General features: G+C 41.6%; 1 protein-coding gene across 4 annotated transcripts; it reads left to right on the top strand.

The window, feature by feature from the left end:
• The first annotated feature begins 503 nt into the window (after positions 1 to 503).
• Positions 504 to 26,409, top strand: LOC103567243 (phytanoyl-CoA dioxygenase, peroxisomal). 4 transcript variants are annotated; one of them, XR_011535021.1, is made up of 8 exons: positions 504 to 691; positions 10,220 to 10,278; positions 11,309 to 11,419; positions 12,054 to 12,222; positions 13,336 to 13,417; positions 14,641 to 14,826; positions 16,726 to 16,875; positions 19,440 to 26,409. XR_011535021.1 is itself a non-coding variant. In XM_070601178.1 (8 exons), exons 1-8 carry the CDS (start codon positions 617 to 619, stop codon positions 19,461 to 19,463), a joined length of 852 nt encoding a protein of 283 aa, XP_070457279.1. In that variant the 5' UTR covers positions 504 to 616; the 3' UTR covers positions 19,464 to 26,409. The 4 variants fall into 4 exon arrangements, 3 of the variants coding, with proteins under 3 accessions (XP_070457279.1, XP_070457278.1, XP_070457280.1); XM_070601178.1 differs by having other exon boundaries at positions 14,641 to 14,822; XM_070601177.1 differs by lacking the exon at positions 19,440 to 26,409 and having other exon boundaries at positions 14,641 to 14,822; positions 16,726 to 19,413.

The following is a 26,409-nucleotide window of genomic DNA, read 5'->3' as shown; positions in this document are numbered from 1 at the left end:
CTAAAGGAATGGAAATGAGTGGAGTGCATGTTTGTGTGTGTGTGATTTTTTTTCTGATTTCCTTCCTCTTAACCCTTCACCAAATACCAGAGATCAGCTCTTCTCAACAGGATGGGAGTGGGGCTAGTGATATGTCAAAGTCACCTGAGAAGATTTTTCATTGCTTGAAGCTCACTCAGAACATCCAGGCTGGGTGCAGATCCTGGGCAGGGACCAACACAACACTCATCAAGCCATGTTGTGGTGGCATCCCACATACAAACTAGAGGAAGACTGGCACAGATGTTAGGTCAGGGACAATCTTACTAAAGCAAAAAAAGGAAGATTGGCAACAGATGTTAGCTCAAGGCCAGTCTTCCTCACGAAAAAAAGAAAAAGAAAGAAGAAAAACGAAGACAAGCTTGAGATCCTTAACTGTATCATATGTGCCAAGACTCTTTTTTTCCCAACAAGGTCACATTTCCCCGCAGAAGCCCGCGGTCCGGGCGGCACTCCCCAGAGCCCCGAGCCCTGGGCGGGCGCGGCCGCTGCTGGGTCCTCCCGCCGCCTGGAGACAGAGAGGCCGGCCGATTTAAGCGGGACCAAGGCCCTGCCCTCACAGCTCCTCGCCGCGGTCATGGACCAGCCCCGCGCTGCCGCCCGCCTGCGCATCCTGCTGGGCCAGCTGGGCCGCCGCTCGGCCGGGGCCGTCGTATCCTTTGGGCTGCGCGGGGCTCGGGCTGGAAGGGGCCCCGTCTCGGTGTCCGCGCCTGGCAGGCTTTTTGGTGACCCGGCCGGGGAGGTGGCCCCAGGGCGCATCGCGCAGCCGCCACGCCAGTTCGTGGTCCCGAAGGCCCCGGGGGGACCTGGCTGCGGTGGCTGAAGCGGCGTCCCTCCAGCGTCCGTCCCTCTCGGGCCTCTGTCCCTTGCTTTATGAGAGGAGGGTGGGGAGTCCTTCCCAGGGGCGTCCGTCCTCAGCTGCTTGTCATTTTCTGCATTTGTCGGCGCGTGACCTCTGCAGCAGCCAGCAGACCTAGATACGTGTAGAAATGTGGAAGCCCAGCGCAGGGACGCCGCAGCGCAGAGCGGGCCCCGGGAGCCCAGGCTGGCGGGCGGGCGGCCGCAGGGCCCTCGCGGGGGACACCCGGGCCGGCTGTGCAGGGGGAGCCGCTCTCCGCCCGCCCTGCAGTCTTCCTCCTCCAGGGAGCTCCGGGTGCGGCGGTCCTGGGCGCCTGCGGACCACAGGCGCGTTCCAGCGTGTCCTGCAGACGGACTTGGAGCCCTGTGTCCGCCTGCGGAGTTGCTCTGCAGAAGTGAATCCCGGGGGGATGCGTGTGCCCGGGACGCATGCGGGGAGATGTCACTGAATGGCACAGAAACCAAACTGCCTTGTAGAACTGTTTTTGCCTGCTCAGGAGAAGTGTCTTCTTCGGGACAGACTTGGGAAGCTCCGTAGGAAACTTTGGCTGAGATTTTTCCATAAGCGACTTCTGTTCTGCTGTTTTTAGGATCCTGAAATGTCTCCTAAAATGATGATACAGCTGTTCGTTTTACTGTCACCAGTGCTCTCCCGGCTGATTCCAAGCAGCGATGTATCAGAACCCTTGTAAGTTTAAATCCGTCCGTAGACCGATACAGGGAACCCAGGTGATCATGGAACCTCATTTCCAGGTGAGGACTCAGAAGCTGAGGCTAGGGGAGTTCACAACTCTGGGCCAAGGTCATTTAACGAAATCAGTGGTTGTCAGAGTGTGGTCCCTCGACCAGCACCATGAAGATCACCTGGGAACTTGTTAGAAATGCAGATTCTCAGGCTCATCTCAGACCTGTGGAATCAACTTACCTGGGGGAGAGGCCAGCAATCTGTTTTCACTTTTGGTTTCTGATACCTGCTCAGTTGTGGAACCAGGAGTATACTGGAATGAGATATAACTGGAACTAGAAATTAAGGTTTCCCTGTCCAGGCTGTTAGTACTTTTAAATTTCATATCTGATCCTGCTGGTTCTTGTTATAATATTTGTGAGGTCAGAGCTTAGATTTTTTTACATGTGTGTTTCCTAGAACAGCACCATCCAGTACAACGTTCTGTGATGGTGGAAATCTGTCCCAGCACTGTCCCATACCGTAGCTACTAGCCACACGTGCCTATGGAGCCCCTGAAATGTGAGGAGTGCCGCTGAGGGACTGAAGCTTTCATTAAACACATTTCAATCTAAATGCACGTGGCTAGTGGCTCTGGTGTGGGACAGTTCTGCCTAGATTTTCAGTGAATGTATGTGGTTTAATCTTAAGTAGACTACTAGAAATTTTGTGACAGTTTCTCCCCATCCCTAACTGTTTTGAAGAAACATGGATTCTGGAATCAAGAATAATTTTTGAACTACAAAACGTAATGCAGTTTTTAAATGCAGGGAAGCATAAAGGAGAAAACCAATGTGACCCGTATTCCACCACTCACAGTCATTATTGGTAAACTTTTTGGTGTGTCACTTTTCTATGCATTTACATAATTAGATAATTAGAAGAATACTGTATGTACACTTTTGCATCCATTTTTTCATGTTTACTAGCATTATGTAGTAAACATTTACTACTTTACGTAGTAAACACTGTAAAGATTTATTAACTTTATATAGTAAACATTCCCACAGCATTAAAAGTATTCTCCAAGAGCAAGAACATCAATAATGAAAAACATCATGCTGGAGTGGTAGAAAGGACAAAGGCACTTTGAACCAAAAGCCCAACGTCCAGAATGTCCTGGTGACCACGTTGTGCTGAGAATAGGTGAAGAAAGTCGTTAACCTCTCTGCTGTGGGGAAAACAGACAGTAGCTAGTAATTCTGCCTCCTGGCCTGCCTCCCTCCTTGACTATTATATTGTCCCCATTATATAAAGACATCGTTTACAAAATAATGTATTGATGAGAAGGGACCTTCTGAAGGTAATTCTTCAAGCTAAAGAAACAATGAAAAAAATGAGAAGAAAAAAAGAAACAACGAGATGCTAAACCAATAATCTGTGACTACTGGATCGAAAAGAAAATTACAGTTTCTAGTTCTGTAACATACTCAACTGTGTGGATTATACTTTTCTTGGAGTCACTGTTTATTTTATAGACTTTTTTTCTTGACCGGCCGAACTGTTTCCAATATGTTGACGGGACTCCCACTAAATTAAGTACCTCTTGTGAATAGCACATGTATCTTCTTACTTCTAGAATAGCCCTCCAATGATTTGTTCAGCAGTTTAGTGGAAGGAGCAGTCACATGAATGAGAATAGATGGAAGCTATGAAGAAAAGCCTGTGGGTCAAGTCATGGCTCAGCCATTTTCTGCTGGGTGACCTTGGACCAGTTCCTGAGCCGCCAGGCCTAGGCTTCGTGCTCTGTTCAGCAGGAACGATAATAAAGCTCTTGGCCCCCAGCTACCTCCTCAGGCTACTGTGAGAATGCAATGGAGTGCTGCCAGCAGCAGTGCGTCAGTGTCAGAGGTTATGTGTGTCAGCAGTTTGCTTGATGTCTGTTTAGGACCTGCCTTCCCTTGTGAGAGCCAATCCAGGGCAGACTGTTGCTTCTAGAAAAGATTGACTCCTCAATTTTACTTTTTTTTTTTTTTATTAATGTTATGATAGATTACAACCTTGTGAGATTTCAGTTGTACATTTTTGTTAGTCATGTTGTGGGTACACCACTTCCCCCTCCGTACCCTCCCCCCACCCCCCCTTTTCCCTGGTAACCACCCATCAGATCTCCTTCTCAATATACTAATTTCCACCTATGAGTGGAGTCATATAGAGTTCGTCTTTCTCTGACTGACTTATTTCGCTTAACATAATGCCCTCGAGGTCCATCCACGTTGTTGTGAATGGGCCAATTTCGTCTTTTTTTATGGCTGAGTAGTATTCCATTGTGTATATATACCACATCTTCTTTATCCAATCATCAGTTTCTGGGCATGTAGGCTGGTTCCACGTCTTGGCTATTGTAAATAATGCTGCGATGAACATAGGGGTGCAACGGACTCTTGAGATATCTGATATCAGGTTCTTAGGATAGATACCCAGTAATGGGATGGCTGGGTCATAGGGTATTTCTATTTTTAACTTTTTGAGAAATCTCCATACTGTTTTCCATAGTGGCTGTACCAGTTTGCATTCCCACCAACAGTGTATGAGGGTTCCTCTTTCTCCACAACCTCTCCAACATTTGTCGTTCTTGGTTTTGGATGTTTTTGCCAATCTAACGGGGGTAAGGTGATATCTTAGTGTAGTTTTGATTTGCATTTCCCTGATGATTAGCGATGATGAACATCTTTTCATGTGTCTATTGGCCATATTCATATCTTCTTTTGAGAAATGTCTGTTCATGTCCTCTGCCCATTTTTTGATCGGGTTGTTTGTTTTTTTGTTATTAAGCAGTGTGAGTTCTTTGTATATTATGGAGATTAACCCTTTGTCGGATAAGTGGCTTGTAAATATTTTTTCCCAATTAGTGAGCTGTTTTTTTGTTTCAATCCTGTTTTCCCTTGCCTTGAAGAAGCTCTTTAGTCTGATGAAGTCCCATTTGTTTATTCTTTCTATTGTTTCCCTCAACTGAGGAGTTACAGTGTCCGAAAAGATTCTTTTGAAATTGATGTCAAAGAGTGTACTGCCTATATTCTCTTCCAAAAGACTTATTGTCTCAGGCCTAATCTTTAGGTCTTTGATCCATTTTGAGTTTATTTTGGTGTGTGGTGAAAAAGAATGGTCAATTTTCAATCTTTTGCATGTGGCTGTCCAGTTTTCCCAGCACCATTTGTTGAAGAGACTTTCTTTTCTCCATTGTAGGCCCTCTGCTCCTTTGTCGAAGATTAGCTGTCCATAGATGTGTGGTTTTATCTCTGGGCTTTCAATTCTGTTCCATTGATCTGTGGACCTGTTTTTGTACCAGTACCATGCTGTTTTGATCACTGTAGCTTTGTAGTATGTTTTGAAATCAGGGATTGTGATTCCGCTGGCTTTGTTTTTCTTGCTCAGGATTGCTTTAGCAATTCGCGGTCTTTTGTTCCCCCATATGAATTTTAGGATTGTTTGTTCAATTTCTGTGAAGAATGTTCTTGGGATTCTGATTGGGATAGCATTGAATCTGTATATTGCTTTAGGTAGTATGGACATTTTAACTATGTTTATTCTTCCAATCCATGTGCAAGGAATGTTTTTCCATCTCTTTATGTCATCGCCTATTTCTTTCAAGAAAGTCTTGTAGTTTTCATTGTTTAGATCCTTCACTTCCTTGGTTAAATTTATCCCAAGGTATTTTATTCTTTTCGTTGCGATTGTGAATGGGATAGAGTTCTTGAGTTCTTTTTCTGTTAGTTTATTGTTAGTGTATAGAAATGCTACTGATTTATGCACGTTAATTTTATACCCTGCTACTTTGCTGTAGTTGTTGATTATTTCTAATAGTTTTTCTGTGGATTCTTTGGGGTTTTCTATGTATAAGATCATGTCGTCTGCAAACAACGAGAGTTTTACTTCTTCGTTACCTATTTGGATTCCTTTTATTTCTTTTTCCTGCCGAATTGCTCTGGCCAGCACCTCCAGTACTATGTTGAATAGGAGTGGTGAAAGTGGGCACCCTTGTCTTGTTCCTGTCCTCAGAGGGATGGCTTTCAGCTTTTGTCCATTGAGTATGATGTTGGCTGTGGGTCTATCATATATGGCCTTTATTATGTTGAGGTACTTTCCTTCTATACCCATTTTACTGAGGGTTTTTATCATAAATGGGTGTTGGATCTTGTCGAATGCTTTCTCTGCATCTATTGAGATGATCATGTGGTTTTTGTTTTTCATTTTGTTGATGTAGTGTATCACGTTGATTGACTTGTGGATGTTGAACCATCCCTGTGTCCCTGGTATAAATCCCACTTGATCATGGTGTATAATCTTTTTGATGTATTGCTGTAATCGGTTTGCCAAAATTTTGTTGAGGATTTTTGCATCTATGTTCATCAGTGATATCAGCCTGTAGTTCTCCTTCTTTGTGTTGTCCTTGTCAGGTTTGGGGATCAGAGTGATGTTGGCTTCATAGAATGTGTTAGGGAGTTCTCCATCTTTCTCAATTTTCTGGAACAGTTTGAGGAGAATAGGTATTAAGTCTTCTTTGAATGTTTGGTAGAATTCTCCAGAGAAGCCATCTGGTCCTGGACTCTTGTTTTTGGGGAGGTTTTTGATTACCGTTTCTATTTCCTTACTTGTGATTGGTCTATTCAGATTCTCCATTTCTTCCTGATTCAGTTTGGGGAGATTGTAGGAGTCTAGGAATTTGTCCATTTCTTCCAGGTTGTTCAATTTGTTGGCATATAGTTTTTCATAGTATTCTCTTATGATCTCTTGTATTTCATTGGTATCTGTTGTGATTTCTCCTCTGTCATTCCTGATTTTATTAATTTGCGATTTCTCTCTTCTTTTCTTGGTGAGTCTGGCTAGGGGTTTGTCAATTTTGTTAATTCTTTCGAAGAACCAACTCTTTGTTTCATTGATCCTTTCTATTGTCTTTTTTGTTTCAATATCGTTTATTTCTGCTCTTATTTTTATTATTTCCCTCCTTCTACTGACTCTGGGCTTTGTTTGTTCTTCTTTTTCTAGTTCTGTTAGGTGTCGTTTGAGGTTGCTTACGTGAGCTTTTTCTTGTTTAGTGAGGTGAGCCTGTATTGCGATGAATTTCCCTCTTAGGACTGCTTTTACTGCATCCCAAATGATTTGGTATGTCGTGTTCTCATTTTCATTTGTCTCCAGATAATATTTGATTTCTTCTTTAATTTCTTCAATGATCCATTGTTTGTTGAGAAGCGTGTTGCTTAGTCTCCACATTTTTGCACCTTTCTCTGCTTTTTTCTTGTAGTTGATTTCTAGTTTAATAGCGTTATGATCAGAAAAGATGCTTGATATTATTTCAACTCTCTTGTATTTATTGATGTTTGCTTTGGTTCCCAAAATATGGTCAATCCTTGAGAATGTTCCATGTGCACTTGAGAAGAATGTGTAACCTGCTGTTTTTGGATGAAGTGTTCTATATATATCTATTAAGTCCATCTGGTCTAATTTTTCATTTAATTCTATTATTTCCTTGTTGATTTTCTGTCTGGATGTTCTGTCCATTGGTGTTAATGGTGTGTTGAGGTCCCCTACTATTATTGTATTGTTGTTGATGTCTTCTTTTAGTTCTATTAAGAGTTGCTTTACAAATTTTGGTGCTCCTGTGTTGGGTGCGTATATATTTATAAGTGTTATGTCTTCTTGGTGGAGAGTCCCTTTTATCATTATATACTGTCCCTCTTTATCTTTCTTTATCTGTTTTGCTTTGAAATCTACCTTGTCTGATATTAGCATAGCGACACCTGCTTTCTTTTGTTCATTATTAGCTTGGAGTGTTGTTCTCCATCCCTTCACTCTGAGTCTGTGTTTGTCTTTGGGGCTGAGGTGTGTTTCCTGGAGGCAGCATATTGTTGGATCTTGTTCTTTGATCCATCCTGCCACTCTGTGTCTTTTGATTGGGGAGTTCAATCCATTTACATTTAGAGTGATTATTGAGACGTGGGGGCCTACCACTACCATTTTGTGTCTTGTTTTCCGGTTTTCTTCAGTTTCCTTTGTTTCTCGTCCCATGGTTTAATCTGTTCTGATGTAGAGCTGCTACTCTCTGTTGTTGTCCTTCTACTTATCTCCTCTGCTCTTGGTTTTGTAGCCCCTTTCCTTTTTTGGATTTTTCAGGAATGAGGGTTTTCCTGAGGATTTCCTGAAGAGGAGGTTTTGTGGCAATGAACTCCCTTAATTTTTGTTTATCTGGGAAAGTTTTTATTTCTCCATCGTATTTGAAGGATATTTTCGCTGGGTAGAGAATTCTCGGCTGTAGATTTTTGTCCTTCAGATTTTTGAATGTATCATTCCACTCTCTTCTAGCCTGTAAAGTTTCTGCTGAGAAATCTGCTGATAGCCTGATGGGGGTTCCTTTGTAGGTTAGTTTCTTTTGCCTGGCTGTCCTTAATATTTTCTCCTTGTCGTTGACTTTTGCTAGCTTCACTACTATATGCCGTGGAGTTGGTCTTCTTGCATTGATAAAGTTTGGAGATCTATTGGCTTCTGTCACCTGAAGATCCATCTCCCTCACCAGATTTGGGAAGTTCTCAGCCATTATTTCTTTGAATAGGTTTTCTGCCCCTTTCTCCTTCTCTTCTCCCTCTGGTATACCTATAATCCTTACGTTGCATCTCCTAATTGTGTCTGATAATTCTCGGAGAGTTTCTTCATTTCTTTTAAGTCTTGCTTCTCTCTCCTCCTCTGCCTGCAACAATTCTATATTGCCATCTTCCAAATTGCTAATTCTTTCCTCCATATTATCGGCCCTACTGTTCAGAGCATCTAGATTTTTCTTAATCTCCTCTATTGTGTTCTTCATTTCCAATATTTCTGTTTGGTTCTTCTTTATCGTATCAAACTCTTTTGTGACATAGCTCCTGAACTCGTTGAGTTGACGGTCAGAATTCTCTCTTAACTCATTGAGAATCTTAATGATGGCTGTTTTGAAGTCATCATCATTTAGGTTATATATCTCATTTTCTTTGGGATTGTTTTCTGTGTATTTGTTACTTTCTTTCTGTTCTGAAGATTTAATGTATTTTTTCATATTGCTTGATGTTGTTGATTTGTGCCTCTGCATGGAGATAGAGTTTAGTTGCTCCTTTCACTTGTTTCAGCTGCTGCGGTGGTGGGAGCAGCTGTTTATACTTCACCAACCAGGAACCCTGTCCGTAGTTGCTAACTGGGCCTGGGCCCCTCTTCGTAGCCACAGTGGCCCTTTGGATTCCCTCCTCTGCCGTGGGGGCCGTCACAGGGGGGCTTCAGGCTGCAGGTGCCTACTGTTGCAGCCCACCTAGATGTGTTCTCTCCTTGGGGTCTGCAACGGTGTTATGGGCTTTTCCAGCAGCCAGGGGTGGGATCACTTATATTTGTTGCTCCGTTGCTGTCGGCACCCACCGAATCTCACTTGTCCTCTATGGGTCGCAGGAGAGCTATTGGCATCTTCTACAGTCTGTGGTTAGTACACCTAGCTATGCTGCTTTTGCCCTGGGGTCTTCCAGCCTTGTGGCTGGCAGCTGGGTGCCTTCTACTGGTGCTGTGCAGAGGCTTTCCCTAAGGCTGCTGTGAGCCTGTAGGGTTTCCCCCTAGGCTACTAAGCTGGGTCTCTGGAACTCTCTCCAGCCCCAGTCCTCTCCGAGATCTCCGGCAATCCCTAGTCTCACGGGGCGGGCAACGGCAGCTGGGGGTCGCCCCGCCCTCTGGGCTTCTCTCCGGGCCTCTCCCGGGAGCCCTGAATGCTGGGTGTGGCCCCTCTGCTAATGGCAGACAGAGAGTTTTGTCTGCTGCCTGGCGGAGCTCCGGCGCTTCCCCTCCAGGTTGCAGAACCGGCCTTTGAAAGTTCCCCCCGCCCCGGTCCTCTCCGAGATCTCTGGCAATCCCTAGCCCCACGGGGCGGGCAACGGCAGCTGGGAGACCTCCGTACCCTCTGTGACTCTCTCTGGGACCCTCCGGGCGCCCCGAGCACCAGGCTGGGTCTCCCCGCCAATGGCGGGGAGAGACTCTCCCCGTGGGCTCAGGTGTGCAACTCCAAAGTTTCCCTCTGCGTTTAGGAGTAATTGCGGGGGGTTTAGGTAGGGTTCTGGTCACCTGTTTCCACCGTCGCTCCTCTGTTGTGTTCTCGCTCCTGCCCTAGATGTGTGTGGATCCTCTGGGGGCGTCCATTGGAAGAAAGCCGCTTGCGGGTACTAGGCTGCCCGTCGGGGTCGGAGAGTTTTCACCTATTTCCACATCCTCCCGGAGGAAAGTCCGTGCGCCTTCCGATGTATAGTCGCGTGGGCGTCTCAGACGTCCTGAGATGCTGTCTGGATATCCTTTGTCAAGTGATAAGTGTCCAAATAATTGTAGACTCGAAGGGCGAGAGACAAAGAGGACTACTCACGGCGCCATCTTGGATCTTTCCCCTCGGTAGGTGGAGACGGCACAAAAGGACAACAGACTTCAGAGAGGAGGCATGGGACTGCCCAGGTGTGGGCTCTGGGGGGAGGACTCCCTCTGGGCCTGGAGTGTGGAGTCTGAATGAGGGCCTTGTGGGGGCCCTGGCTGGGGAGAGTGAGGTTCTGCAGCAGGCTTGGGGCTGGGCTCTCCTCAATTTTACTTTATCTGCCTTAATTCACCTCCTAGATAGCTCACCCCACTTCAGGGGCTGTTCCTCCTGCCGGTTTCCATCCTCAACAATTCCAGTAAGTAGATTGAATTTTAGTTTTGAACCATACAATGTATCTAAGGGTTTTTCTAGTGGTAACTAGGATATAAAATACAACGTATCATGTTGCCTGATGAGAATTCATTATACATTTCTCCATTTCCAGGACTTTTTCTAATTAGAACAGTCGTGGAAAATTTTGAAGACCCTGACTTTAATTTTCTATATATATTTTAAAATTCAGAATGGAGGACAAATGTCAAAAAGTGCATAATGTGATTTTTTTTAAATTCGTGTGTGGTATATCTCATTACAATTAACCTGTAGTTTGGTCATAGTGATACATTAGGTAGCATCTTGGTTTATCTCAAATTGTCTTTAAAGGAAAGACCATGATCCCCATGGTATGTTCTCATGAGTCACAATTCCAATCCAGAAGAATGGGCTGAATGATTTGAGGTTGTGTGTACGCTATACTCTTATTTGGATTTTGTTACTTTGGTTTTTCTGAGAATGCATGAACTAGACAAGTAAGAATATTGAATTTTTTCCCACCTGAAAAATCATATGTATTCCTTACAGAAAAAATTTAAAAATCAGAGAAATAGAAAGAATTTTTTAAAATCTGCTATAATTTCATTACATTAGGGCGATCTCTGTTAAAAAATATTTTTTGTTGTATTTCTTTGCAGTCTGGGTGTTTTTGTTTTTGTTTTTTTTTTACAAATAATGTCTTGGTTTCACGTAATTGTAATCATATTTTACTATAATAAGTGTTGTTCATGCTGAAACATTATCATCATTTTTAATTCCTGACTCATATCCCATTGAGTGTATATAATAGAATTAGTTAATTATTCTTCCATTAATGCAAGTTTTTTTGGTGACAATAATTAATACTTTGGACTTGAAGCTTTTAAATTTTTCACAGAATATGTCCTGAGGGTAAAGCCTTAGAAATAGAAATGCTGGGTGTAGGAGTCTGAGGGTTTCTCAGTTTTATGATTCATATTGTTAGGTTGTGATTTCTTGATTGGACTCATTTGAGAATATCTTTTCTCCTCTAGGTATACTCGGGATAACAGTGTTCTAACCCTGGAACAGAGACAATTTTATGAAGACAATGGATTTCTTGTAATTAAAAAGCTGGTCTCTGATGCTGATATTGAATGCTTTAGGTACAGTAACGCTATTTGCTATTTTACAGAAATATGTGCTTTACGTATGAAATGGGAACGAGAGAAAGATTAGCCTGTGCAGGTTCAGATATATTCCAGTGATTTGGGTCATTAGGAAGTGGTTAGGAACATAGGCTGGAGCCAGACTGAGTGGCTTTAATCTGAGCCCCACCACTGAACGTTGTGTGTCCTGGGCAGTTTCCTGAGCCTGTGCCTGCCTCTGTTTGCTCATCTGTAAAATGGGATAATGTAGCACTTCTGTCCTAGAGTTGTCATGAGGAATAAATAAGGTAAAATAGAGAGAGAATGCTTGAACAGGGCCTGGCACGTGTGAGTGCTGTGGAAGTGTTGCCTACGATTTTCAGAAGTAAGCAAATCATGAGTATTCCCCACTGGTCTGCTAAGCTAAGGAATATCTGAATTCTGGTGGGGGACTGCAGCCTCACAGTTGGGAGACCGGGACTTCTGAGTTGGCCATTTTCTCCTCCTTCTCATCACAGCTCTTCTACCTGGGGCTGGAGGCCAACTGAGGGCAGAGAAACCACCCGCAAATCTTCCCGTCTTTCCACAGAACAAGGCCAGGCAGGTGCTTGGAGTCAGCGGTATTGACATCATTGCCCATTTAATTTTCTAGGAATGAGTTTGAAAGAATCTGCAGAAAGGAGGTGGAACCAATGAGATTAGTGGTAATGAGAGATGTGACCATTGCAAAATCAGAATATGTTCCAAGTCAAAAGATGATTACAAAGGTCCAAGATTTCCAAGAAGATGAGGAGCTCTTCAGATACTGCACTCTCCCTGAGGTTCAAGACTTTCCTGCGTTTTCTTTCTTTCTGAGTCTATAGCCCATCTGCATCCTGACTCTGAAATTGGCTGTTTTTCCTTTATCTCACACCTTTCAACTGTGGCCCTGGAGTAGTGGTTCTCAATCGGAGGTGGACATTAGGCGATGCCTGAGGACATGTTTGGTTGTCCCACAGGAGGGATGGTGTGCTAGTGGCTTCTAATGCTAGAGGCCAGGGATGCTGCTAATGGGGCCCAGGGATCCGGTAATGCACAGAACAGCCCGCTCCCCGAATAACGACTTACCCAGCCCCCAATGCTGGTGGTGCCCAGGTTGAGAAACCCTGCTGCAGAGTGTGCGAATTACCTTTGGTTAAGAAGGGCAGGAATTCTGTGTTACTGAGACAACCTTTCTTACACTCCATACAGTGTATCCACAGCGGTGAAACTGCTGAGCCTATTCATGGTAAATTCAATCATGTTTTCTTTTTTCTCTTTGTCTTGTGAATCTGGTCTGGTTATGTCTCACCACAGTTGCCCATATCACTATTTGTTTCACATCGTCTTCCCACTAGAATATAAGCTCCATGGTGGAGGGACCTGCTTATACGGCTCACCCTTGTGTCCCCATTTCCCATCACTCTGCCTGGTTCCCAGATGTCAGTCAAGAGGTGTTGAGTGAGTGGCTGCACTGATCATGAAGTGTCCTCTGAGCCACTGCTCAGCTTTCCTCTGGGCTACTCATGACAGCTGCAGAGGTGTTGGGTCCTTTCATGGTCCCTTCTTAGGAAGAGTCACCTGAAGGAGGAGGAAGCTGCCTTCTCACAGGACAACCGTCCACAGCTTTGGTTGAAAGAAAGGCATTCCTGTCCTTCCCAGTTGATATCTCATAGGCACTCGTACCTTTCCTGTAGAAAAAGTGGTTAAGTTTCCGACTGGCTCCAAAAAGCCTGTTTATTCAAAGTATGGTAGATTTCCAATTGCTCACTTTTTCAGGCTTTGTCTGCAACGTCGTAAAGTACCGATTGCTCTTTAAATATTGCCATCTGGATTCCTGTGTAGATAGTTGGACTTTGTGTGACTTGCTTGTGCATCTGATTTCCCATGAGCTTTTTTCCCCCCTTTTCCCTTAGGTTCTGAAATACGTGGAGTGCTTCACTGGACCCAATATTATGGCCATGCATACAATGCTGATAAACAAACCTCCAGATTCTGGTAAAGGGCTCTCGTGAAGGAGAATTAAAAACTTGTTAATTAGGGTACATAAGGTGGATGTTCCAACCATAGCCGTGTGTGTAACTGCTAAACTTTGCCTAAATGAATCTGTGGGCTTTTATTGATGTCCTAAAATAGCTTCCATCCTATCAACATTGATGTGTCATAGTGAGTGATTTCAGATCTCCACTGTGGGGTTATTGCTGCATTTTCTGATGACTGGCTCCTCAAAAAGGCAGTTTCAGAAACACCTCTCTTCATGTGCCAGAGGCTCCTCTTCTCGACCATCTCTGAGCTTTGTTAATGATCTCACCCATGATAGTGTGGATTCTGCCTTCCTGATTGGAAGACATTTTAGGACTAACAAAGTTAAATCTATTCTTGTAAATCACATCTTACAGTTGTTTTTAAAAGTTTTGTGCTTTCTAACATGGAGCTTCTAAGACCTCACTCCCAGAGAGGCTGATTCGGAAGGTAGAACCCAGGAATGTGCATTTAATGAGCCATTCCCCGAGAGTTTAATGCGGGTGGCTGCTGGGCCACTCTGAGAAATTCAGCTCCAGCCACAGGAAATCAGCCATTAGAGATCCTTCCTCTTTTCCTACCTTTTCTTCCTCCAGATGCTGGGAAAGGTCTCTGTGACAGGCCTGCAGCTTAACATCACCAAGTCCCTCCCTCCCTGGATGCCTCGTCTGGAGAGAGTGGGTGGCTGGGGACCCAAGTTCAGAGAGCAAAAGTGATCATGGTGTCTCTGATTGCACACAGGGATTGTATACCAAATGCCTCTAGTTCAGGGGAAATCCTCTGAGAGGCCTTTTATTTAGTTAGTTAATTTTTTGTGCCTCAGCCACTTGGAAAGCTATCAAGGGACCTCAGATTTGGCCATTTTCTTCAGTATAATTCATCAAAGTCTTTTTGAACACTAGGCTGTCTGCCCTAACCAGAGTTATAAAGGAATACATGACACTAGAGCTACCGACATATGTACGACTTGCTAGAAAATAGTGTGTGTCAGTACTTGGCAATAAGAAACCCAGAAACAAGTATAGAATCTGGATCAACATGTTGATCTGATATTCCAATTCAGTGCTTATCTTGTGAGTCTCATTTTCTAAATGTTTCAAATTTTTGGCTTTGGCCGGGATAGGTCATTGTTCCGGTTTTCATGCAGAGGAGAAGAATTCTGAGACTTGAGCATGTTTTAACAGCAGATTCTGTTTCAGGCAAGAAGACATCCTGTCATCCCTTGCACCAGGACCTGCACTATTTCCCCTTCAGGCCCAGCAATAACATTGTTTGTGCTTGGACGGCCATGGAGCACATCGACCGGAACAATGGCTGTCTGGCCGTACTCCCAGGCACACACAAAAGCTCCTTGAAGCCACATCATTATCCCCAGTGGGAGGTAGGTCTTCCTAGGTGCTGGGTCTTGATCAGAATCTTATATTGTTTCAATTTCACATCAGTATAGATCAAGAGCTTTACTAATGTAATGGCGTTTCCTTCCTTAGCAAAATATTGCTCTAGGAGTTCCAATTAGGATCAGGGAAAACTCAACGATGTCACGTAAAATCATCAACATTTCTGTTCTTTCAACAAGTGTTTGAAAGCCAACCAAAGTGGGGAACTTTGGTAGGTGCTGTGTAGGACCTGAGATTATTAGAACTAATTGCAGAAGTAAGACTTAAATATGGCCACCCCAGGTGCATGTGACAAGTGCCACGTAAGTTTTACACACTGACTGATGGCCCTCGGAGTAAAGAAGAGGGAGAGCTCCTCTCCTTCCAGCTGGAGGGACGAGTGGAGGCTCTGAGGAAGGTTGAGTGGGATTTCATTGCATGGCTGTTCCATGGTTTTTGGACTCAGCTGTTGATGCCAGAGGACTATCAAAGGTTTTTCAGACCATGAATGATGAGATCAAATCGTTCCTTCAAGACGGAAATCTTGGGGTCTGGGCAGGATGTATTGGGGGTGTAGGAGTCCAGAGGTAGAGAAACCAGAGAGACTATTAGCATTTTAGTTGTAAGACAATAAGGTCTTAAAACCCCATAATGATGGTTAAAATGGTAAAGCTCCCATTATTAGGGGAGGAAGAATGAATGTGGTTCCGTAGGATGTAAAGACTATGGCTATAGGAATTTCTGTCTCCTTTAGTTTGAATTCTTGACTGATGGTTAGTGCTGAGTGAAAATATTTTAGTCTGGGTTCTGATATAAAATCTGAAATTGTGAGATGCATCAATTAAGTTGAGATATAGGAAAGGTTCAGTGCAAACAACAGAAGTGGGCTCTGGCCGACTTAAGCCAAAGGGGGTGTTTTGGAGGGCTTCGGGGATGTGGAAAGTCCAAGGAAAGGCTGGCTAGCTCTGGTGGGCAGGAAATCGGAAGTCATCGGTTGGCAGGAACAGTCAGGGAGGGGTGCCTGGTGGGGCAGTTGAACCCTGACTATGTCTAGTCTCTTTGATCCTCTGCTCAGATTCTAAAGGGCTCCAGTGGGAGGTCACATTGGTTTAGCTTGGGTCACCTATCCATGCTGGACAGGAGAGAAGCACACTGGCTCAAAGTCCCAATAGAATGCAGCAGGAAAGGAGCCATTTCTCATAGGAATTTGAGATAGTCTTAGGAAGAGGAATGGGACACTGCCCTCCCAAAACAGCAACAGCCTCCCCTCCATCAAGGCTTGTAAACTTTAAGTCACTTCTCCCTTTAGTTTCTTTATTATTAAAAACATAACCATACCTAAAACAGTAACTAATGTTGGAAATAGTTATAACCAAACACAATGTTTTAATGTACTATTCTTCTTTCTTTACTCTGGACATGACCTGAGTGATATTTGAGCTCAGAAAAATCGAACATTTTATTTCCTCTAGTTTGGGAGAATAGTTGGCTTCTCAGAGACACTCCTCAGTAATACAAGAATGATTTATGTCAAGTTCCAGGTGGGGAGAATATCGTGTTGGGAAAGAATAATTATAGATTCAGCTAAAAGAGTGGTCCCCTGAGTTAACGGTAAAATGCAAAGCTGGTCTAGATCTTCATTTATAATTCAGTAATGAAGGGTAGGTGAAAATTCCAAATTTTTTATTTGGTCCAAGATATCCATGATCTTAATATCAACAGGTGACTTTCCAAAAGCAGACATCTGAGAAGTTTTTGTATATTTAATTCTTTTTAAGACTCCAATTTATTTATCTCTTTGTCTTGAAAGAACTTCAAGAAACTTTGGTTTTCCTGATGAGTCATTGATAAAATTTTTAATTATTATACTCCCTCAAATACAGAGTTGGCTTCTCTTATATGTTCTAGGAGGGGGTTAACGGAATATTCCATGGCATTGAGGACGATGATGAAAACAACGACCAAGTGCACCTCGTGGTGGAGAAGGGAGACACCGTTTTCTTTCACCCTTTGCTCATCCATGGATCTGGTCGGAACAAAACTCAAGGATTCCGGAAGGTGTGCATGAACAGCACTGCATTTTCCAAAGATGAATGGGTTAGAAACAAAAATGTCAAGATATACAAACATTTAAAAGATTTGTGGCTTTTAAGTAAACTGGCCTTTAGTCTGGTTTATTTACCAGGAAATACATTTGTCTACATCATGCTTTTTAAACTCCTTTCCGTAAGAATCCGGGTGACCTCAGGATTCCAACCCTATTGATACTGAATCACAGACATTCATAGAATTGCTTCAGACCAAGAGCTTACTTCATAGCTGAAAGCCCCTGAGTTTGGAGGCAAAAACAATGGCTCACCAACTAAAATAATAAAGCTTAGAATATTTATAGCTCATACTAACCCTATGAGAGGAAAGTTTATAAGATCATTGCTACTGGAAAAGTATTTTTTATCTGAAACAAAGGTTTTGAACTGGCTGCCCAGGAATCAGATTCAGCAGGCAGCCATGTTTTTCATCCCTTAGCCTCAGAGTGTTTGAAACTTCTTGATTCCGTTGCTTCCATTAAAAATGAACAAAATTTATCATAAGGCCAGATTTTTTATTCCTTTGAAATTCAGTAGACTTGACAGTACTATGGGCTCACATTTCTCATGGTAACATAGTTCTCGATACTAAATTTTGGAGGCTCCTTTGGGGCTGAGCGAGGATTTCCAGTTTGTCACACCCACCCTTGTTGTCTCCCTGAGACCAAGGCTTAGTCGTCAGTTTTCATCTTCCATTCATTCATATTTCCACCTGGCTCAACAGGACCGGGATGAGGTGAAGCGAGAAGGCACTCTCCTCAGGGTCTCAGTTTAAGCAGCGCACCAAAAAACCCCGTCAGCATCCAAGTTATACGATATTTTAAAAAATAAAAATTAATGCCACGAAATGCATGATAAGCACTATGCCAAAGTTTTAAAGACAAGATCAGCCTCTTCGCTAGCACGACGCTCAGACCCATGCTGTGTGGGTGGATACATAGTGCAAGGAAACAGATAATGTGAAGTTTAATATACACGACTTTGCAATTTTTCAGTATATTTTCAACTACTTTGTCTTTGCAAAAATATTAACCATTAAAAAACTACGTAAAAGCATGTCCAGAGGAGCGCTCACTTTCCCTTTTGCCTCAGGCTCTCATACGGCTCGGCATGGCACTGGGCCGTACATGGAAAATGGAGTTTGGGACTCCACTGTCTAGAAAGTTGATGTTTTGGGCAAAGTACATAGTCCTTCTGACACGTGTGGTCACCTTAAGATAACTAACTTATGATGAGGAAAGTGAGTTTTAAGGATTGCCTTGCGGTTTAGATGTGTTTCTAACTTTTTCAAGAATGAGGAGAACCACCTAACTTCCCTCTTACCTTCAGAGGGAAACAAGACAGATATCATATGTGAATGCTACTGGACTGTAAATGTCTTTTCGGTTCGAGAGGGATGTGTGTGTGTTATTTTCCTTTGCAGGGTATTTTCATTTTTTGTTTTTCATAATCTGTGGCCGTTGAAATAACCGGTTACAAAGTCAATTGCGTAACTAACTTCTGTGACTAAGAAGATGGTGAAAAACCCTGGAAGACATTCCTTTTTAAGACTGGGTCATATTCACTCATTAGAAAAATCAAAGGCTAAAAGTTAAAGACCTCTTACTTACATAATTATGTTACCTGCCTCATAGATACTTTTTGAAAATAAATATCGCAACTAGTTAAAACCCTCTTGTAATATCTCAGTTAGCCTGTTTTAGCAAAAGAGAAGAGACTGAGTCACAAAAAGACTGATTTAGGACACAATGGAACACCTTCAATCTAGAAATCAAATGTTTATTTTCATTTTCTTTAAGTTACAGTTTATCAACTTTACTTAGAATAACAATACTGGCTTCTATTGTATAGCTCTCTGTAAGGTATGAAAGCAGTCTCATATACCTTTTTCTGTTTTCTTCACCAAAACCCAATGGAGTAGTCCTTATGGCTGTGTGGTCTCAATGAGAAAATAAAGATGCCAGAGGTTGGCCTGAGCTATGTGAGTGACAGAGTTAGATTTCAGAGTCAATTCGAATTCCAAGTTCTGTTTCCCACCATTTCTTGCTGTTTCCTCAAAAATAAACCAGAAATAAGAAATAAATAATGAAGCCTGAATTGTTTTCTCAAGAACAAAGAAAACAAAAGAACAAACCAGTCACCCAGGACGTCATTTTCATGATGTGATCTAGTCAGGCATGCACCAGGCAGGATGGGGTCAGAGGAAAGGAAAGCAGAAAATTGGCCAGGGAACTGTTTATTTCTGAGCAAACTTCAACTCAGCCAGTTGGATACCTGTGATTACAAGAGTGCCACCTGAAACAGGCCTGACAGACTGGGGACTCACCGTCTTAGTTTATTTAACACCATTTTAAATGTTGGCAAGTAAACTGATTGGAGACTAGGAATATGCTTTGTTTACTAACTGACATGACTATGAAGGAGTTTTTTAAATATATATTTAACAATTTTTAGGTGCTAGAATCTACTTCATCTTATGGTGAATGGACAAATAGAGTTGTCCCATAAGCTCTTTCTATTTGGCATTATTTGCAGGGTGTTTGGGAATTGCAAGCATGACTAGTGAAAGGAGAAAGAATCTACCTTTGAAAGAACGCTTAACTCTTTTAAAGAAAATCAAGATGAAACCAGGTGTCTAAGGAAATGGTGTCTTAAAGAGATGATGTAATCTTTTCTATCATTGTTCACAACATCAGGATGCATGTATCAGGTACTCATTTGCACATGGGTAGTGTTGCAGTGAAGTGATGTTGCCTTATGGATGTCAAAACAGTAAAGTGAAATATTACTGTGTTAAGGAAAACTAACTTAGGGCAGCAACTAATAAAGGTGGTTGGTGAATCACTGAAGTGTGTTAAACCAGATTCTTACATTCAATTAAGTCATTACCCAAGCAGAAGTGAATGCTTTGAAACTCAGAGTGCATTGTGTTTTGCATCAACAATATATGGTAGCATTTCTGAGAGCCAATTCTAGTAATACGGCTCTTAGGTCTTCATCAGGGAAGCCTTCACTTTGTCTGAGTGAAATGGTCTGAGAAGAGACTTGGGAGGAAAAACCAACTTCGATGTCAATATCATGCTCTCAATATTGGGAAGGAGTAGCTGGTCTACCAGCCCGAGAAAGCTCTAAAGAGATGTGGCTAACACAAAAAGTTCCAGCCTGGGCTTGACGCTGTGAACTCCAGGCTGTCCTTGGGGACCAAGTCCCTAAGGGGATTTTCTGCACCAAGGACAGCGCCAACTCCAAGCTCACAGAGGAAGGCAACATTCCCAGCAGCCATGGTGTCTGAACACCCAGTGGTAACAAGGGCCCCTTCCTGTTAAGGACACCTGGCTCTCACGGGCACCCATTTTCTCCACACCCTGAAGCCACTAGGCTGTCCTGTTAGCTCAGTGCCACAGACGATGTGTTTCAGTAGAAACAAAGACAAGTTCCCAGGCTGTTTGGTAAAGCCCACATTTGAAAAATGAGAGGTGAGGAATACATTTTGGCTTTGAATCCTTCATATTATCTTCTTCTGTTAGGACTTCTTGTCCTCCCAACATATTTCAGAAATATTTTTTTTTTTAAAATGCAGTAAAATATACATAACCGGAAATTTACAATGTGAATGATATTTAAGTGTACAATTCAGTGGCAGTTAGTGCTTTCACAGTGATGAGCAACCTTCACCACTATCTATTTCCAAAACACTTTCATCATCTCAAACAGAAACTCTGTACCCATTATGCAATATCTCCCCCTCCCACAGCCCTGGTCACCACTAATATGTTTGTCTCTACAAATTTGCCTATTCTAGATAGTTTATAGAAGGGTAATCACACAATATTGTCGTTTTGTGTCTCATGTATTTCACTTAGCATGTTTGAAGGTTCATTCATGTTGTAACCTGTATCAGAACTTCATTCCTTTTTATGGCTGAATAATATACATCCATATGTTTACATTCATCTATCTATGTATCGCACATTTTCTTTACCCATTCATTTGTTCCTGTTCCAATTCTCTTAGGTATCTACCTTTGAGTAAACTTGTTGGGTTATATGGTAGTTCTGTTTATCTTTGGAGGAGCCTTGGAGATGCTTTTTAAACATTGATGGCCTTGTGATATCTCTGAGATTTAATGACACCTAACAAAAGCAGGAAGTCTTTTTTTAATGGATGTGAACATTTGTATTTTTATTTCTATTTCTATTATTTTATTGAGGTCATAATGGTTTATAACATTGAGTAATTTCAGGTGTGCATTATTATTTACCACTTTATGTATAGATTGCTTTGTGCTCGCCACCAAAATTCTAGTTTTCATCCATTACCATATATCTGCTCCCTTTACCCCTTTTGCCAATCCCCCACCCCCTTCTCCTCCAGCAACCACTGATATGTTCTCTTTATCCATGTGTTTATCTGTCTTCCACATATGACTGAAATCATACATTGCCTTTGTCTGGCTTATTTCACTTAAAATAATACCCTCAAGATTCTTCCATATTGTTTCAAATGGGGCAATTTTGTCTTTTTTATGACTGAGTAATATTCCATTGTGTAGATATACCACATCTTCTTTATCCATACATCAGTGGTTGGGCATTTGGGGTACTTCGACGTCTGGGTTATTGTGAATAATGCTGCAATGAACATAGGGGTGCATAAGTCTCTTTGAATTATTCATTTCAAGTGCTTTGGGTAAATATCCAGTAGTGGGATAGCTGGACCGTGTGGTATTTCTACTTTTAATTTTCTGAGAAATCTTCATGTGATTTCCATAGTGGCTTTACCAGTTTACATTCATACCAGCATGAATGAGGGTTCCCTTTTCTTCAGATCCTTTCCAACATTTGTTATTTTTATCTTGCTAATTAGACTAGTGTGAGGTGATATCTCACTGTACTTTTGATTTGCATTTCCCTAATAATTAGTGACATTGAACATCTTATCATGTTGGCCATCTGTATATGCTCTTTGCAAAAATGTCTGTTCATATTTTCTGTCCATTCTTTTTTTTTTTTTTTTTGAGGACAATTAGCCCTGAGCTAACATCTGCTGCCAGTCCTCCTCTTTTTTCTGAGAAAGACTGGCCCAGAGCTAACATCCGTGCCCATGTTCCTCTACTTTATATGTGAGATGCCTGCCACAGCATGGCTTGCCAAGCACTGCCATGTCCACACCCAGGATGTGAACCAGTGAACCCTGGGTCATCAAAGCGGAATGTGTGAACTTAACCGGTGCACTACTGGGCTGGCCCCCCATTTGTGATGAGTTGTTTGTGTTTTTGTTGTTGAGTTGTATGAGTGCTTCGTATATTTTGGAAATTAACCCCCTGTTGGATATATGATTTGCAAATATTTTCTCCAAGTTTGTGGGTTGTCTTTTCCTTTAGTTCATAGTTTCCTTTGCCTGCAGAAGCTTTTTATTCTGATGTAGTACCATTTGTTTATTTTTTCTTTTGTTTTCCTTGCCTGAGGAGACATGGTATTCAAAAAGATACTGCTAAGAATGATGTCAAAGAGTGTACTGCTTATATATTCTTCTAGGAGTTTTATGGTTTCAGGTCTTACATTTAAGTTTTTAATCCATTTTTAGTTAATTTTTGTGTATGGTGTAAGATAATGGAGTACTTTTATTCTTTTGCATGTGGTTGTCCAGTTTTCCCAACACCATTTATTGAAGATACTTTCTTTTCTCCGTTGCATGGTCTTGGCTCCTTTGTCAAAGATTAGAAGTCCGTAGATGTGTGGTTTTGTTTCTGGGCTCTCAATTCTGTTCCATTGTTCTGTGTGTTTGTTTCTGTGCCACTACCACACTGTTTTGATTACTATAGCTTTGTAGTATATTTTGAAGTCAGGGATTGTAATTCCTCCAGCTTTGTTCCTTTTTCTCAGAATAGCTTTGTCTAATTGGGGTCTTTTGTTGTTCCATATAAATTTTATGAATCTTTGACCTATTTCCACGGAGAATGTCATTGGGCTTCCAATTGGGATTGCATTCAATGCATAGATTGCTCTAGGAAATATGGACATTTTCACTATGTTTGTTCCTCTGACCCATGAGCCTGGAATATCTTTTCATTTCTTTAAGTATTCTTTGATTTCTTTCAATAATATCTTTTAGTCTTCAGTGTAAAGGTCTTTCACTCTTTTGGTGGAATTTATTCCTAGAAATTTTATTCTTTTTATTTTGATTGTAAATGAGATCGTAATCTCGACTTCTCTTTCTGCTATTTCATTATTAGTCTATAGAAATGCAACAGATTTTGGTAGGTTAATTTTGTACCCTGAAACTTCGTTGTAGTTGTTGATTATATCTAAAAGTTTTCTCATGCATTCTTTAGGGCTTTCTCTACATAGAAACCTGTCATCTCCAAACAGAGAGAATTTTACTTCCTCCTTTCCAATTTGGATCCCTTTTATTTCTTTATGTTTTTCTTATTTGCTCTGGCTAAAACTTGCAGTATTATGTTGAACAAGTGTGGTGAAAGTGGGCATCCTTGTCTTGTTCCTGTCTTCAGAAGAAGAGCTTTCAGTTTTTCTCTGTTGAGTATGATGTTCGATGTGGGTTTGTCATATTGATCTTCATTATGTTGAGTTACTTTCATTCTATATCCATTTTAGTGTGAGTTGTTTATCATAAATGGATGTTGGATATTGTCAAATGCTTCTCTGCTTCCATTGAGATGATCATATGATTTTTATTCCTCATTTTGTTAATGTGGTGTATCACATTGTTTGATTTGTTGAACCATGCTTGCATCCCTGGAATAAATCCCACTTCATCATGGTGTATGATCATTTTAATGTATTGTATTGATTTACTAATATTTTGTTGAGGACTTTTTGCATCTATTTTTATCGGTGATAATGACCTGTAATTTTCTTTTTTTGTGTTGGCCTTGTCTGGTTTTGGTTGGGGTAATGTTGGCCTCATAGAATGAGTTAGGAGCTGTTTAATACTGCCAGACATACAGCTTTGATCTAACCTTTTATTAATTAGTGAGTGTTGTAGTGTACCTTATTCAGAGCAAAAATTCAATGAAAACTATTTAAAGTCTCTTCTTGTATCTGCCTCTGTATCTATGTGTGTCTATATGTGTATGTTATATATATGTGATATTTTTCTACCTCTGGATGGTACAAATTCTGAAAGATCTCTTGTTAATTGGCTTAAGGTAAGTGATAACATAAATTATTTCTAAATGTACTAGAAAGTAACCCAAAGTTTTTCAAGGTATGATTATCTTTGGTAAAAACTGAGGGTAATTGTGGAAAAAATTATGTTACACCTTTGTAGATGTGGGATTCTAGTCTTGTTGATTATCTTTGAGGTTTTGTTATATACCTATAGACTGGATTTCCTGGCCTAAGGTATTGCCTTTGGCTTCATCAACTGTTCAAAGTGCTCTCTCGGAAAACATGAACTGGCCCCACATGGGATGGTCACTGGCAGATCAGTGTCTGTTGGTACACAACCTTCTGCTGGTCTCTTGTTGTCTTATGCTGGTGTGACCAGCTACTCTAAGTCTCTAATGTCTTATACTCAAGCCTATCATCAACAGGATAAAGAAGCTTTCCTAGATTCCAACATAAAGGATCCCCTTGGTCACAGTCTAGAGCCAGGAGATTTCATAGACTAGAAAAGACATCAGTGAAAGAATTCCCTCCAGCGTCGCTGGAAGGTGTCATGTCAGGTACTTTTAAACGACCCATGCACATCTAAATTACAAGACATTGATTCATGGATACCTGTTTCTCATCTAAAAAAGCATCCAGATCTCACTTTTAAATGGATGGCTGCACCTGTCACTGAGACATGATTGAAACTAACCAAAACCAGAGCACCCTCTCATGGCCAAGAAGCAGAGGAAATCTGAGGTAGACGCTCAACCAACACTCAGGACTAGACCTGTCATTGTCACTTTTCCTCCGTTGTATTACACCTGCTACCTTGGACAATATTGGACTCACTTGCCTAACCCCCCTCCTGAATTCAATCTTACCATAAGACCAGGAAGTTTATGGGAAGCTTATGGCATAACAAACAAATTTATACTCAGGTGTTACTACTACCTATTTAACATTAGCCTGGGGAACTCCTCACTTTGGGGTCCAAAACCTTTGTCCCAGTTGCACCAAAGCCATTAGCCTGCAAAGGCAACAACATATTTGGTGGGTTAATCAGCACAGGACCCAAGGGGAAAAGTGAGATTTAGGAAGTATAGGATCAGGGTTAGGTGTTCTTGGACAGGCTGAGTTTGCCATTAATGAAAAAGGACACTCAGAAAAAAAATTTTAATATAAAAAGGTAACTTAGAAGGACTATTATTCCAAGAAGAAGGTAAAGGATGTTCATCTTCTTGGGGTCATTTACCATTATTAAGATGCTTGGAACAAACTGAATGTATTGTGACAGGAAATGCCCATACTCAACGATGGAAGAGAGCATGTACTATAACTGAACAAGGGCTTTCAGAGATGTTCATTCCAATAGAATCTGAAGTAGCAAGGGGCCAATGGCCTTCCTTGCTCATGGCAGAAGCCCAAAATGTACATCTACGGAAATCATATAACCTACCTAACTTACAGAAATTTGCTAAAGGTCCTGCAATTCACAGTTTAGTACCTAATCTTACAACAAACCATACTGTTCAATTAGTAGGAACAGAGAGCATGTCGAATTCTACCCAAATTCTCCCTGTAGGGGAAGATGACCCTTATCAAAGAATTCCTGATGGACCCCTCCATCCACTCAAATTTGCTAATTCTGACAAGGTGTGAGGCTGTGCCCTGAACAGCAATAGAGCCCCAGATTTACTTCTACTTGGCCTATAACAACAGCATCCATGCAAACAAATTTACAGTGTAAGCATAAAGAGAAATTTCGTTGGGAGGTTTACAAAATACCTCTCTCGTACTTTCTGACCTGTATTATAATCAAAGTACTTTTTATCATAACTTTACTGGTACATGGTGTAATACTGGCTTTCCTAGTCAAATACAACTGCCTAAAAATAATAAGACTTACACTACTATTGATATTGATGATCAAATGCTTTGGGAATTAGAACTACATCCACCACAGGATGTAACTCCAATGAAATCTAACTGGCCTGAAAGATCATTACAAATGGTGACTGATGATCTTAATCCTATATTAAGCCAGTCTGCCCAAACTTACCATAACGTACACATAACAGTGGATGAAAGAAGCAAACCAATACTTAATTAGTATGAAATTACCAAAATACCTGGAATGGATTTTTTGGCTTCTTTTCTTGTCTCATTAAATTCATGACTACTCCTCCCTGGCTGCTTCAAATATCATTATTGATTTCTCATTATTGTTACTATAACAGTGCTATAAATGTTATAAAGTATGTGATCACAAAAGCACACATACAATGTCTGAAAAAACAATTTGACTTCATTGAAAATAGTATAACCTATAAAAATGCTTCGCCTGTCGGTGCGTACCTCAATGACTGTGAGTTATATTTGGCCGTTTCTCC

This window comes from Equus przewalskii, chromosome 30 (assembly GCF_037783145.1).
Source record: "Equus przewalskii isolate Varuska chromosome 30, EquPr2, whole genome shotgun sequence".
Lineage (NCBI taxonomy): Eukaryota > Metazoa > Chordata > Mammalia > Perissodactyla > Equidae > Equus > Equus przewalskii.
The sequence above is the reverse complement of the archived record's forward strand: the minus strand, read 5'-3'. Positions and strand labels throughout refer to the sequence as shown.